The following is a 16,160-nucleotide window of genomic DNA, read 5'->3' as shown; positions in this document are numbered from 1 at the left end:
TCTGTCGCTTTCCCTGGCAACTGTTTGAAACTAAACAAAACTGTTCGCAACTTTGTTGTCATATTTGAGGCTGAGATGAGCTTCTGACCACATATCCACGCCATCACTAAGACACGTATTTCCACCTTCATAACATTGCTTGACTTCGTCTCTGCCTCAGCTCAGCTGCTGCTGAAATCTCATCAAACCTTTATTACTTCCAGACTTGATTCTTCTAGCAGACTTTTGGTCAGGCTGTCATCTTCCATCCTCCAAGTGCCCTAACTTGCATCAGCCCCATTCACCCATGACCCCTGAGTTCGTGGACCTATATTGGCTCCCAATGGTCAAGTAATGTCTCAATTTTAAAACTTTCACCCTTCTTTTCAAACCTGTTTATGGCCTCACACTCCCTGCACCCCTCCTCAATCTCTGTAACCCTATTCAGCCCTGTAACCCTCCAAGATATCTGTGCTCCTGCAATCCTGGGATCTTGAGCATCCCCTACGTTAATCGCTCCACCGTTGGTGGCCGTGCCATCAGCTGCCTGGATCCTTAGTAATTCTCTCCCTATGTCTCACTGCCTCACAAGCCACCATTCTTCCTTCAAGGCTCTCCTTAAAACTTAAATCTTTCTTGAAAATGTAGTCATCCGTCATCATTTTCCTTATAACAAAACAAAAGCAAAATATTGTAGATGCTAGAAATCTGAAATAAAAACAGAAAATGCTGGAGCGCTCAGCAGGTCTAGCAGCAGCTCTGGGAAGGGAAACAGAGTTAGCGTTTCAGGTCTGTGACCTTTCAAAATCATAATGGCCCAAATCTACTATTCAGGGTCAGAACCCCATTTCCGACCCTGATCTGACAAAAAAAAAGATACACGCTTATCTTCCTCTGGTTTTCCTGGGAAATCTTCCATTGGAGGATCCTTCCAAACCGACTCAGCACAGGAAACCTCAGAGACATCAACGAAGGGAATCCCTGCAGAAGCCACACCCCTTTTTTACTGCACTAGCTGCTGTATTCTGGTAAGTAAAGAGTTTAAATGTTCCAAAGCTTCTTTGAACAGTTACAGAGAGAAGGTAACTAGGTAAGGGGTTAGGGTGGATAAGCTAAGTGGGTAAGGTGGGTAAGGATGTATGGTGAGTGAGGTAAGTGGGTAAGGATGGGTAAGGATGGGTGAGGGGTAGGCTGTATAAGGGATAGGGTGGGTAAGGTAAATGAGTAAGGGGTTAGGGTGCGTAAGGAGGTAGAGTGGGTAAGGGAGTAGGGTGTTTAAGGGGTTAGGGTCAGTAAGGTAAGCACCTGAGGGGGTAGAGTGGGTGAGAGGGTAGTGTGGGTAAGGTAAGTGGGTAAGGGGGTAGGGTCAGTGAGAGGGGTTGGGTGGGCAAGTTAAGTGGGTAAGTGGGTAGGGTGGGCGAAGTAAGTAGGTAAGGTGGATAGGATGGGTGAGGTAAGTGGGTAAGGGGGTAGGGTGGCACCTGGTTAGGCTGGTAGGGGGTTGGGTGGTGAAGTCAGGTTAAGTAGGTTGGGGGAGTCGGGGTATCAGAGGGATAATCAGGTGGGTTGAGGCAGAGTCAGGCGGTGGTGTGGGGGTGGTTGTTAGGTCAAGTCGGGGTGGATGGAATCGGAAAGACGGGAAGACGTTCAGGGATGGGGGGTCAGTGTGAGTGATTGGTGGGGGGAGGGCAGGTCCATTGTATAGGTACCCAGGAGTTATAACAGGATTTTTCTATCTGCACTTTCTATTCCCACTGTAATTCAGAGTTGGAGACCTTTTGGAGGGTCCCGGGGAGCAGGGGAATTTCCCATTGGAAACTCAAACTTTCTGGGCAATCCCCACTGAGTTATTGCGCTGGGACTTCCGCAGGGTTCCTCTAGCATATCTTGGGAGGTACATCTGGTCTCCAACCATCTGGTAATCAGAGGATCTGGGCATTATCTCCTCAGTGGCTTGGTGTAAAATTTTGTTGTCAGTGCTCTTGTGCAGTGACTTGGGATATTTTACTATGTTAAATGTGCTATATGAATACAAGTTGTTGTTCTGTTTTCTAGATTTTCCGAATGAATTTTAAAACATCTCTTTTACATTTTTAAGGTTGTAGCAACTTTCCAAAAACAGTTTATTTGTCTTTTGAGAACAACCTTCAAAGGTAGTTTTGAGGTCAACTTAAAGCATGTGAAAATTGAGCTGGTCATATCCTTGAAGCCACCAATTCAATCTGTGATGCACAAACGGCTGGAGGAATCCTGCCAAATGACTGTCTTTGCCACTGCTGTCTAGCAATGGACAAGACTGCATCATCTGCAGAGCCTGAAAGATTAACTCAATGGTTTGAACTGTGTTTAGTTCACTCAACAAATTCTCGTGATCGCACATTTGATATTTCACACCATTGAAAGTAAAAGTTGCATTTTAGATGTGTGAAATTGTGAACTAGCTGCCACTTTGTGGAGAAGATGGAATGTCACAGGAACAATCAAAGAGGAGTACGACACTGGTCTACCTCTCCTCCAAATCTGCAGTGACTTACATTGGTACCGAGGAAGAATGCTGGATGTGGTAATTTATTTATAACAGGCAAGGTATTACAGGGGTTTGTTATACTAATGAAACTTTCTCAGCCACTCGTACTTGCAGCCACTCTTGGCATTTTGCCTCATCTGTAAGAAGGCATGAATATGGAATGCTATTAATATGAATGAGAATTTTGACAAGTCTGTGAGAATGTGCTCATACTTGTGTGGGGGCGGACGTAATCATATAAATTCAAGCTGAGTACCAAAGCACATAATGGCCTGAATCTTCCAAGCAGTAGCAATGTTGTGTGCATTTCCACAGCGCGCGGAGATTCTCCCAACCCGATGCTGCTGAGCTTTTCTTCCAGGATGTACCGATGCCGGCTGTCTCACGAATGTGCAGCGCAGCATCCTCTGGCAAATTCCGCCAGAGCAAAGTCAGGGAAGACTGGACACGTCTCCTTTTCACAGAACTAGTCACCTTATTATGCCTGGTAAGTTTAAAAGTCCAACGTTTTGAATGTGGGTTAATGACTGGATGAATGAATGGACGACTGGCTGGATGGGTGAGGTGGGTAGGCGGTCAAGTGGGTAGGTGGGCCGAGGGGTGGAAGGGTGACATGTGTAGGCAGGCAAATAAGAGGTTAGGTGGGTAAATGGATGAGTGGGTAAGTGGTGAGTGGTGAATAGGTGGGTGAGTGGGTAGGTGGGTGAATGTGTAGGTGGGTGAGTGGGGAGATGGGTTAGGTGAGTAGGTGGGTGATGTGTGGAGGTTAGTGAATGACAAGATGGGTGAGGTGGATAAGATGGGTGTGGTGGGTAGGTGGGTAAATGGGTAGGTAGGTGAGGTGGGTAGGTGAATGAGGTGGGTGACTAGGTAGGTAGGTGGGTGAGTGGGGCGATGGATTAGGTGAGTAGGTGGGTGCATGGGTAGGTGGGTGAGATGGGGAAGTGGGTGAATGGGTAGTTACATGGGTGGTTGAATAGATGGGTGGTCAGGGGATGAATCAGGTCACGTCGGGGGTTAGGGTGGTTGGAGAATAGTCAGGTTGGATTGGGGCATTGTTGGTTGGCTGGGTGGGTAGTCAGGTTGTGGGGGTTGGTGGGTGGTCTGGGTGTTTGTTGGGTTGGGGGTTATTTGGGATAGGTTGGCTGGGTAGTTGGGTGGTTGGGGGTTAATCAGGTTGGGGAGAAGAGGTGGTCAAGTGGTCAGAGGGTAGCCAGGTTGGGTCAAGGGGTAGTTGAGTGGTTGGGGTAATTGGATTGGGAGGGGTAATTAGATCCAGTTGCGGGGTTGTAGTCAGGTTGGGTCAGGTTGAGGGGTGTTGTTGGGTGGTCCATGAATAGTCGGGTGGCTAGGTGTCTCTGGCTCTGACTGGGGGATGGTGGCTGGCAGTCGGGTCATGTAGGATTGGGGTTGTAGTTGGGAAGTTGAGGTGGTAGTTGGATTGGGGGCAGTCGATATGGATCAGTGGGGTTGTCAGGTGGTCCGGTGGGGTTGACAGATCGGACATAGTTGCCTTGGGTGGGGGGAGTTAGTCAGGTCGGGGGTCAGTCAGGTCAGGTCGGGTCGGGGGTTAGTCAGGTCAGGTAGGGTGGAAGAAGGTTCAGGATAGATGGGCTCGGGGGGAGGGGGTGGTAGTTGAATGGTTGCTGATGCAACTGGGGGTGCGGGTTGATTGTGGAGTTACCCAGATGTTAGACAGGGGCCGGGAATTTCCAACCCTGTCGTGGCGGGACCCGCCGTGGGAGATCCAGCGGCCCAGCCAAAGTCCATTGATCCAGCAGTGAGTGGGCCAGAAGATCCCACCCTAGGTTTTAATCTGTCTAATATTTCCTGGATAGATATTCATTTAATGGATCACTCCCAAGTCTCCAACTCTAGCTCAGAGACAGGGACATTTGCATGAGGTCCAGGGGAGCCGGGGAGTTACCCATTGGAAGTTTAAACTTCCGTTGGTCCCCACATCAGGGCTTCCAGCGTCCCGACACGCATCTCAACCGTACATCCGGTCTCCGATGATCCAGAAACAGGAAGATTTGGGCTATCGCTATCTTCAGCATAACTATAAGAAAATTAAGCTACAGTACAAATGTCTGACTCAATACATGTATAAACTGCTACGTTTATAACTTAGAACTCCAAAGGAAGCCTTATTCTCTGATCGTTTGACCAATATGCTTACATCAGCTAAGAAATAAGTTGAGATTAGTTTCATTTATTTCATCATGGCCTGAATCTTACACTTGTCATGCGAGCCTGATCAATGGGCCCGGAAGCAGTCGCAAAAAGCACTTCCACCCATGATTGGCCCTCGGACACAATTTCACGCTGGTTGGCCAATTAACGGCCAGCCAGTGTGAAACATGCGCTAAGAATGCCTCAGCACTGCTGAGGGGGTCTGGAAGAGGGCGGGCACCGACAAAAGTGAGAGTGTGGGTGGGCTCTTTTAGCGAGCTCCCTGAAGGCAGACAGCTGCTGCAGAGCTGCCTCAGGGAGCTGCAGACTTGGACAGATTAAATGTCAAGAAAAATATGCACCAAATTGTGATTATGCAGCACAGTCAAGCATCTGACAGCAGAACTCAAAAAACATCAGTCCCCAGATATCTTTCTTTATTATATTTCACCCCGGACATTTCATCCTGCCCTGTATCGAGGTTTCAGCGAAAGTGTAAAGGCTGCCTGGCTGATTGGCCTGTCCGTCAACCGTAAAGTAGACGGGCCATGTAAAATCGATCTCAATTGCTTCCTTAATAGACTTAATTGCCCGCTTAACTGCCTGCGGGCGCCCTTCCAACTGCCATGCGCACCTGCTGAGCAAAATATCGGGCGAGTGCGCAATGACTTGGGACGCACACCTGATGTCTTCCCGCATGATTTCACGCACAGTTTGGCCAGTCGCGCACCAGCACAACCAGCGTAAAATTCTGGCCCATGGCTCTTATAACTGGAAGAAAGAAGAGACTTTCGTTCCATTAGCCTGGATTGGATTCAAATTCAGTCCCTAAAATATTGTTTTACTTCCCCATCTGTGCTTTTCATCCTGGGCTCTGGACCAAATAGCACTCTGGGTATATCCTAATCCTCTGTTTGAAAAGTCATGTCAAAGCCAATGAACTGAGATTCACCCCTTCACTAGATAAATGGGTAAGGGCAGAACTGGCATCCAATTAATCTTATCACAGACAGGATCACTCAACTCACTAATCCCACTGTTGGTTTGGAGACACCTGCCAATACTCTTGTTTGTATGTGTTTCACTTTTACCTTGTTCAAGCCTAATTCCTGTTGCTGTACATCATTACCGCTACTGTAGACACTGCTGGACTGACATGAAAGCACAGCGGTTGCTGTTCAGTAATTCTCATAATAGTCATATTGAAAATAGCTGAACTCAAAGACAGCGTGAACACCTTGTGAATTGCTTCATGGTGCAGTATTGAAGGAATGCCTCATTGTCAGAGGTGCCGTCCTTCAGCTGAGATGCCTTCTTTTGACACAGGTGGTTATTAAAGATCCAACTGCACGACTTAAGGATGAGAAGAGGGTTTTCCCTAAACCCCAATTCTGATGCCTTTGAAGGAGTAGGGCAGCCAGGGAGCTATGACAGAGGGCAAACTGCCCAGCTGCCTGCAGCATGAGGACCATGAGATTTTAATCTTCTTGGCCCTGCCACTCTCCTGCCCAAACCTGCCTGGCCAACACTATCTTGCAGGGGGGAGCAGGATTCTGAGTGGCAGAAGATCACTGCCTGAGGCCTGAAGGAATGGTTCTTTGTCAGGTTTGAAGAAATTGGATCCTATCATGTTTTTCTGCCATGCACAGAATTTAAGTACAAGTGTTCATATTTACAAAGCAATGAAAACAAATGAAGATATGAACTGCAGTAACCACAGCTTTTTTTTCAACAGGATGTTAAATATATTTAAAAGTTTACTGCCACAAGTGGTGGGAAAATAAACTTTCATGGGTTTCAGGAAATAGCTAAGCAGGCTCCTGTCAACAAATGGGATTCAGGATTATTAGAAATGTGTCCATGGAATACTGTGGATATATAGGTTTGATGGACCAAAAATCTTCTCCTGCCTGAAACTGTAACTATGAACCTGATATTGACAGGGACAAGTTTTTTAAAATGGGGGGCAGGGGGTCAGATTTGATGGAAGAACTTGAATATTCAGGTTTTTCCAATACTTAGTAGGAGTTTTAACACTACAGCATGCATCAGTCATTTTCTATAGGACCCCTGCCTGGAGCTCAGCCTGTTGAAAGGCTTAGCTCCCTGTCAGGTAGGGAACACTCTGGAGGAGGCTGCAAGAGCACAAGCTGTGTTAGTGGGAGTGTGGGGTGGGTGGGGAGGGTGATGAGGTGGGAGCTGATTCCTGATCCTAGCAGGCTGGTGTTCTGATGGCAGGACTCTGTGTGGTGGCAGGGAAGCAGGTGAGCTTAGTGGGGCAGGGGGAAGTACTCCTGCTCCTCCGGCCCCAGAAGCAGTGCTGTAAGAACAGATTCTGTTCCCTGAACCTGTCCTAAATTCCCTTGATCTGCCAGTTTTCCCAAGGTCTGTGGAAACCTGCTGGCCTGGGTTAAGTCTGTAAGACAGCTTAATTGTAAGACTCCCAATCTCATTATAACATTTAGATGGACCTCCCGCCTCCTGGGTGCAGGTTGGCCCCGACCCCTGTCCCGCCTCTGTTAAGGAAGTGGTGGATTAGGGTTGGGTTTGAGATGTTAAAACATATTTACATTTCATCCAACTCCAATCCACTAATTTCTTTGGATAACAATTATCCCCTATGTTATTATGTAAATACATTTAAGCAAAGAAAATTTACTGTCAATATTAGCCTCTTTGGATGTGTTCAAGAGATAATGAGAAAGTCCAATTCAATTATATATGAGTTGATTATATTTTTAGTTGCTGAGTATTTCCAAAATTACCTGTTAACAATATTAATATATTTGTAAAATTAACATTAGCTGAACATAATACTTCAGGACTTTTATGGATTTAATTTCATCTGGTAGTGTATTGGTTAATATGGCCCAATAAAATGTCTGTGCACTATTTTAATACAGTTTTTAATCAGTTTGGATTACAAGAAGAAATTCGGCCTGTTAAAGAGCTAGATTTCTGTTTCTATCTGGACTTTATGTGTTTGTGCTCATCGGAATGTAGGAGGGTTTTGCTGGGAATAGAATATTTCTTTCCTATTGAATATCTGGCATCAAGCACCCATGGATTAGGATGCAGAGTAAACCTTGTTCTAACTTGCCCCAAGAAGGTACCTTAAGCCTTAGAACATCAGTACTGCTGGCATCAATGCAACATTTCCATTCCCACATCAGCTTTCTTTATGTTGTGTCTGAATGAAATTATGATGAAATTATGGTGAATTGTGACCAGCTTTGTTTTGTGTATTTTTGCCCAAGTAGCAACTAAAAGTTGTGACATTGTAAACACACTCAATGTAAAGACCTTTACATGGGCAGAAGAGATTTCTACCTTTTTGGGAGGGGAGAGGACAGAATGGAGTCTTAAGTAATCATACCATGACTTTAATGGACAATACTTGATGGACAAATGGCCGTTTCTTACTCTGCAAGTTCTTATATTCTTTCATACTAACAATCTGGTTCAGATTCGAACACAAACTGCATTTGAAAGGACAATGCACCAACCCACAAAAGTACTTTGCCCCCTGAATAACGATCTACCTGAATGCTCAAAATGTACATTTCCTGCATCTCCCAGTCACTTTGTCCAATCTATGTTATGCTTTGATACTGGTAATTGAACAATAGTTAAGAAAAAACATTTTGTGTAGACCTCTCCATTGTTGTAACATCATAAAGCTCTGACCCACTGAAAGCAAGAACCCTTGTACCATGTCATTAGTGTGATGTCAATGTTTTGACTTTTACCCATCAACTTTCAGTCACATATAATAAATAACAACTTATTTGTTTCTAGGTCCACTGAGGTTCATCTCACAGACAAAGTCAGTCTCTGCTTATGCAGGAGACATTGCCCTACTGAAATGTGAAGTTACCGGTGAGCCTATGCCTTCCATTCATTGGCAGAGAAACCACAATGATCTGAAGTTAAGTGCCGATGATACACGTGTGGCTATTCTCCCCTCTGGATCCTTGGTGATCAGTAAGCTTCAGGCAGGGGATGGCGGGTCCTACCGTTGCCTGGCAGAAAATCCTGGAAGCTCAAGAATTGGGAATGATGCTGACCTTCAAGTTTTGTCTGGTAAGAGGATGTTAAGTGTTGATGATTCTCTTAAATGTTATCGGTGCAGCAGAACAGAAAATATTTCCCCTATGTCCATTGGAGGTTTTTTATTTCCCCCACTAAGGGTTACTCGCATTATGGAAAAGCAGAGCTTCTCATTTTACACAGCAACAATGAAATTACTCTTTATGAAAATGAGGGAATGCCTGTTTTTCTTCATTATTAAATAATTCAGTTGTGCAATTGCTGAGAATATGAGAAGTGCCTGTATTTAGCACTCATGGATCAGACATACAACAAACTCCTTCTAATCAGCAACATCATATGCCTTTGCACTAACCTCAGTATAGTATTCCCATACTGCACTATGAAACATTTCAATTTCCCACAGGAGCCATCCTCTTGACCTTTCCAAGAGATTTTCACTGCAGCTTCAAATACGATTGTCCAAAGTCATTTCACTTAAGACTATTACTAACTAGCAGATACAGGAAAGTTTCAGCTTAGCGGTCAAAGCTGAACTTGAAGCCTGGGATAAAAGAACGATGTGCTAAAACAATTTTAATGGACAAAAGGGGCACGAGTAGGTATTTCAACCGTGACATCTATAAATACTTCAGTTTGTACAGTGATTCCCCACAGGATGAGTTTCAGATTGTGAATATGATTTTTCTTTCTCCCTCGTGAGACTAGCTGTAACTCATTTGTGGCTATCCAAATCATATTTCACAGTTGTTTGTGCTGCACCCTATGCATATTTGTATTAAGTAAGAATTTCAATAGCAAGAACAGGACACCAAAGGGAAAGAATAGCCTGTTTCTTGGCTGTCAGCACTGCTTCTATTTCTGCCAGCAGGCGGTGAATACTGCTCCACTGTGATACCAAGAACCAACTAAAGGAGAGTAGAAAGAATTGTGATGAACGCTTGGCTACCTTAAATAACTTATCTTTGCAGAATGCTTTCTGTTTTAAACTTAAAAGAATTCTGAATCCTGTTTCCATGATCATTATTCATACATTTTAGATATTGTTTTGATAGATGTATAATGAACCTGAAGCCAGGCAAGCCAAGAAGCACTGGTACTCTGATTTTACCACTGTGCATTATTTGGAATGTCAATGGAGCTTATATTTACCCTGATATTTACTGGGGTAGGGGAAGATGAAAACTGTTTTTATGGGGGAGAAAGCCAGAAATCCTGAGAAGACAGTGATCCTGCTGAATTTAACAGCAGGACATGGTTATCATTTTTTAATTTCAGTTCCTTCCTAGCAGCCAGCCAGATTGACAGGGTGTTGGAGATGGTCCCTGCCAGTCGAGCATGGTCGGTACAGAGATTGGAAAAGACTGCAGAACATGAGAGCAGAAGCATGGGTTGGACAGGGGTCATCAGGATATGGACTGAATTGTGGGTCGAGTGGAGGTCAGAGGTTGGGTGGCAATCACAATCATCGAAAGTCGGCAAGTTGAAGGGGGGTGTGGGCTACATGGGAGGAGATTGTGGGGACACTGTTGAAGAGAAATCGGGTTGGGGAGGTAGTCAGCAGGTTGAAGCAATCACCAGGTTGCATGAAGATTGCAAGGAGATGTGAGTTTGAAGAGATCATGGAATAACAGGCCGATTGTGGAGAAGGAAGCAGGTTTGTATCTGGAGCCAGAGGGAAGCACTCCAGTCTTCCTGGTCCACAAGCAATGCAGGAAAGCACTTACCTGAAAGATCTGAAGGTTCTCATCTCTGTTCAGCTGCTAGGTTTCTGTTGTAGGGTGGCTGAGTTGTACCATCAGTAATAGGGTTGAACTGTAGGCACATTAAGTTTATCTACAATGTACTCAGCAGAAACTACATGTGTGCTTTCAACTCCAACTCTAACTCTATACTGTCTGCTGAGGTCACCCATGCTACCCTCCTATTGGCTACTACATTTCATGTGATCTTTCCTAACTAGCATTATTCTTAAAGGTACATTACACAATAAATAAAATCATAATTACTACATTCCTCCCCCTTTAACTCGGCTATACATATTATATTTACAAGTACATATTTTTCAAGACAACATAATATTTACAGTGGGTAAGGAATTTACAAGTTCACTCTTTCAGATGGTTTCCTGGTATGATTGGAACGTCGCAGCTCCACAACTTCAGATTCTTTGTCAGGAATCTTCTTTTCTGGAGTTGCCTGAATATCAGGTGCTTCGGTGGGCACTTGCAGTTCTGTATCTTCAATTTTTGCATGAATATCAGACATGTCAGTCCTGGGTTGAGTATCTACAACAGGAAATGCGGACCCAGTCATGGTCACTGGTGGACCATCTCTTGATGATTTGTCTCTCTCTTCCTTAAATGGTGCACATATTTACGGATGATCTGGCCTTCCACCTCCATGTCATAAGACAGAGGTCCGGTCACTGCACATATTTCACTTGGTAACCACTTTGGTCCTTCCCCGAAGATTTTCACGTATGCTGGCACTCCCACAGTAAATTTCCTCTCACGACCATGCCATTCAGGTCAAGTTTTCTGGCTTCCCTGACTCCTTCCCACATTCCCTTCTAAATTCAGCATTATTAAATTCAATCTTGTCCTGAGATGGCGTTTCAACAATAGCTCCACAAGTGTGACACCTATTGTTATGTGAGGGGTAGCCCTGTAATGAAAAAGAAAGCGTGCTAGCTTGGTTGTCAATGAATCACCAATTAGCTTTCTCATACCCATCTTGAATGTTTGAACTGCCCTTTTGGCCAGTCCGTTTGAGGCAGGGTGGCACAGTGCATACTGTTGAGGCTAATAAACCGTTGAAACTCAGCACTCATAAATGCTGTGCCGTTATCAGAAATGACTATTTCTGGTAACTCGTGAATGGCAAAACTCTGATGTAGTTTCTCAATTATAGTACCTGAAGTTGATGACTTCACCTCATATACGTCCAAACGTTTTGAATGGGCATCGACAATGAGCAGAAACATTGTTCCCAGGAAAGGTCCAATGTAGTCAATGTGTAACCACACCCAGGGTCCACCTGGCCACTTCCATGGGTGTAATGGAGCTGTCACTGGCAACTTTTGCAGTTGCTGACATTGCACACAGTGTTTTACTAAACTATTTCACCATTCATCCCTGGCCACCATAGTAGCTGCGTGCTATGGTCTTCATTTGGGAAAATCCTGATGGGCACTCTGTAGTTCAACTAACAGTGGCTCCCTTCCCTCTGGAGGAACCATCAATCACGCACACCACAATAAGATGCCATCCTGACTGGTTATTTTGTGTCTTCTGTTGAAGTACGGTTTCATTTCACCAGATATGGGCTCCTGTGACCAACCATGTAGCAATTGTCCTCGTACTTGAGATAGAACTGGGTCCTGACTTGTCCAGTCTCTAATCTGTCGAGTGCATACCTGTGAGGAATCTAAGAAATTTAACAGTAAAATAAGTTCCTGTGGAACTAGGACATGCTTATCATTTTCTTGTAAAGGCAAATGACTAAGGGCATCTGCGCTTCTGTTTTGATTGCCTGGCCTAAATAAGAAAGTGTTTACGTAGGCTGCTAGAATTAAAGCCCTATTACTATTTCTGTATCTTCTTTCTATGTGCCTTCTTTTTTCTAGCGCAGACTTTAATATTGGCCTTCTTTTTGACTTCACTATTGGCCAGACTCCTCTTGGAAAGCCCAACTTCTCTGAGTTCAGTGGCTGAGTCTCCCAAAATTTGGTTATCTGTCTGCTTCTTGGAAAATTCTGTGACTTTTGCTTCCAAAGCCTCTTTGGCTTCATTTAGCTGATTCTTCAGCTCTTCTGTCTCTTTTTTGTTTGCTGCCTCATGGAAAATTGAACATTGTTGAATCTTCTCTGCCAACTCATTCTTCAGTTTGTTCAGAGATGTGCTGGATTCTTTCTGTTTCTCTTCATACTTTTCCAGAGGTACAAACTTTGACCTGAGGGAATCTTATGGAGTGTGAAGGTCTTCCAACAGGTTTTCTTTTTCCCTGTGAAGGTTGCTCATCATGTCTTGAACTCTATCAGCAAGCAAGGTCTCTTTTGGTTTCTTCTGCTGTTCTCCCAGGTTTTGGCTTAAGACAGTCTGTATTTCTTCAGGTCGTTGGGTCCTTACACACTCCTTCTTGAACACAGGAATGCTTGTAGCTTCCTTTTGGAATCTCAGTGGCCAATCCACGGTTGATTTTCTTGAGCCAATTTCTCCCGAGAAGACTTGGTCCTCTGCCTCTCAATACCAACACTGGTAACTTTGCTGATTGGCTTCCATAATATACAGATGTACAGTTACTCTGCTTATGCCTTTTACTTGAATGTCTTCACCTGTATATAGTTTTTAGCTTGGCAGCTGTTCATTCTAAGCTTAATTGATGTTCACCATAATTCAAATATCTGTAAGTATGTTCCCTAATTACAGTAGTGGAAGCTCCCATGTCTACATCTATTTTAACAGGTTTGTCACTTACTTTCACTGTGACAAATATTGGTCCTGCCTTTCCAACTTTCAGATTAAACAATGAGTAAATGTCAGAATTTGTTGTTTGATGCTCATCTACGTTTTAGATTTCATTGGGCTTCTTCTTTTGTTTACAAGTCTGTTTGAATCATTTCTTGCACTGTCTCAACATATGTCCATTTCTGTGACAGTAGTACCATTCGATTTTTTAAAACTGCCAATCGATAAAAGACTAATTGTTTCCATGTCTATTAAAATTATTCTTCGATCTCGCTTCTAAGTTATTTTTCTTTATTCTTCAGCTAGCGCGGACTGTTTCCTGCTTCTCAGCAGAGTCTCGCTTTTCACGATACTTTCGCATGAAGTTTCCCGCCTGATATGGAGGACGGTGCCATTTTGTGCACCCTGATGTGCTTGTGAATCTCTTACAGTGCATTCCATGGCCAGCGCTATCTCTAGCACCTTCTTGAAATCCAGATTCATTTGGACAAAATCTTTTCTTACTAGTGTCCTCTTATGCACCTCACACTAAACAATCTCTGAACATGTTGTTCAGAGTCATACCAAACTCACAATGTTCCATTAGCAGCTCCAACTTTGCCACGTAGCATGCAATTGGCTTGCCTGCAGCTCTATTTTGCAAATTAAACCTGAACCTCTGCATCGTGACCGAGGGCTTGGGTTGAAAGTGACCTTTCACGAGGTCCACCAAATCATCAAAATTCTTTGAATCTGGGACATTGGGTGCTATCAAACATTGAATAAAATCATAGCTTTTGCTCAAGAGGATTGCTCTCCTCTTCTTTTCGTCCGTGCTCTCATTCACTTGAAAAAATAACATGAGGCGTTCTAAGTATTGTGACCAATTGTCTGTGGCTGGTTCAAAAGGATCAATTCTCCCAAATTGTGGTATTTTGAGAGGGGATAACTTCTTCAATTCTAATGGAGCTTGCTACTTACAAATACTGGGCGAGGTACAGTGCTTATCTCTTTTTAACTTGATTTCTTCTGTTCAATCCTGTCTTATCCTCCTTGCCAGTTTGTGTATGGTGGCTGAGTTGTACTATTAATAATAGAGTTGAACTTGAACTGCAGACACTTCTTAAGTGGAAACATTAAGTTTATTTGTAATATACTCAGCAGCAACTACATGTGTGCTTTCAACTCCAACTTTATCTCTACACTGTTTGCTGTGGTAGCCTGCGGTACTCTCCTATTGATTACTACTGAATTGAAGAGAGACAGAGAGTAGATTGTAACATGCACCTTTGGTCTCGATGTATGATTTGGACTTGTGCTTAATGTTAAACTTTGCTGAGGACACAAAGTTTGGCACAAGTGATAGGGACTGTAAAAGAACTTTAGGAAGAATTCGACTTAACAGAAGAGCAAAAACAAGTCAGCGCACTTGAATGTGGAGAAGTATGAGGTAATATATTTTGGAGGAACAAGGGACAGGATTTTATGGTCTTAGCAGTGGCAGGCATCATCATGGGCGGGACAGAAAAATTTGAAGAGTGGCCAAAAGTCAATTGATTTTTTTGTTGATCTCCAAATTTTCCTGTCCCACCCTGACAATGCCCATTGCTGGCGGGACCAGAAAATCCCAGCGAAGGAATGGATGTATTCATGACCAAGTTGCCTGGGAGATAACAATGAAGAAAAGGTAAAAAGAGGTATGTCCCTGGGTGTGGCTCTGTGTTCAAGCAGTTTGGGTTTAGCTTTAGAACAATCTGGCTGCATAGCAGGAAACATCTTTTTCTGGCAGCTTCGGTTGAAATTCTGTATGTGCTGGTTAAAAGGATTTTTTTTCAGAAGGACCCTACTAACAGTGACTCAGATTTCTGTGATAGCCAAGCTGAGAAGAGAGAGAGAGAGAGAGTTCATAGATACAAGACTCCAGAGTTAAAGAATGCTTGAATCAGGAGTGTTGTATCCTGAGATGGCTATGCTTAAATTGCTAGCAATGCCTCTGTTGAATAGGGAGTCTACAAGCGTGGGGTGTTTGGTGGAGATTTGAAGGGGCACCCTTGTTGGAAGTGAGCGGAAGGTCTAAGAAATGTCATCCCTTATGCAACTCTCTAAAACAGAACTCAGATCTAGTGGTTAATCTTCCAATTTCGAATAAGTAGCTGATTTGAGTTTTTTGGAGATGTAAGTCAAATGGATGTCAAAGGAAATTTGAGTTAAGAAGTTCAATTTAGAGACTAAGTAACTATGTTCATTGTACTGGGGGTGTGGATGTCACTGGCTAGGCCAGCATTTATTGCCCATTCCATTTGTCATTGAGAAAGTGTGGTGTGCTGCCTTCTTACCCCTCCAGTCCTTGTGTTGTAGGAAGACCTGCAGTGCCTGTTAGGAACAGAGTTCCAGGATATTGACCCAGCAATGGTGAAGGAATGGTGATGTAGTCCAATTAAGTCAGGATGGTGTGTGATATATGCATCTGCTGCTTTGCTCTTCTAGGTGGTGAGGAGTCATGGGTTTGTAAGGTGCTGTTGAAGGAGCTTTGGTTAATTTTTTTCAGTGCATCTTGGAGATGGCACACACTGCTACCACTGTGCTTTGGGTGGAGTGAATGTTTAAGGTGGTGGATGGGGTGCCAGTCAAGCAGGCTGCTTTGTCCTGGATGGTCAAGCTTCTTGAGTGTTGTTGGAGCTGCACTCATCCAGGCAAGCTAGAGTATTCCATCACAGCAAAGTGGTTGACTCTTAAATGCACTTTGAAATGGTCACTCAATTCCCAGTTAGGGATGGACAATAAATGCTGGCCTAGCCAGTGACTCCTCCATCCCATGAACGAATAAAAAATGTATTGGTTCATAGGTGACTTACAATGCCATACCATATATGACAGAAAACCTGCAGCATGGCTAAAACCAATTAGATACCTTCTGTTCTCTCCAACAATTGATTATTTTTAGCTCACTAAGCTACAAAAGCTTAAGGCAATTCAGGGAGAAA

General features: G+C 43.9%; 1 protein-coding gene across 1 annotated transcript in view; it reads left to right on the top strand.

The window, feature by feature from the left end:
* The window catches only part of dcc (DCC netrin 1 receptor), a gene marked incomplete at its 5' end in the record, with an annotated part of 933,706 nt that overhangs the window by 238,380 nt on the left and 679,166 nt on the right, over positions 1–16,160 (top strand). The window contains one exon of the mRNA XM_041183487.1: positions 8,477–8,761. Within this exon, the coding sequence (XP_041039421.1) occupies positions 8,477–8,761 (285 nt within the window). The remainder of the gene's footprint in view (positions 1–8,476; positions 8,762–16,160) is intronic.

Source organism: Carcharodon carcharias, chromosome 1 (assembly GCF_017639515.1).
Source record: "Carcharodon carcharias isolate sCarCar2 chromosome 1, sCarCar2.pri, whole genome shotgun sequence".
NCBI lineage: Eukaryota > Metazoa > Chordata > Chondrichthyes > Lamniformes > Lamnidae > Carcharodon > Carcharodon carcharias.
This window is presented reverse-complemented; position numbering and strand designations above follow the sequence as displayed.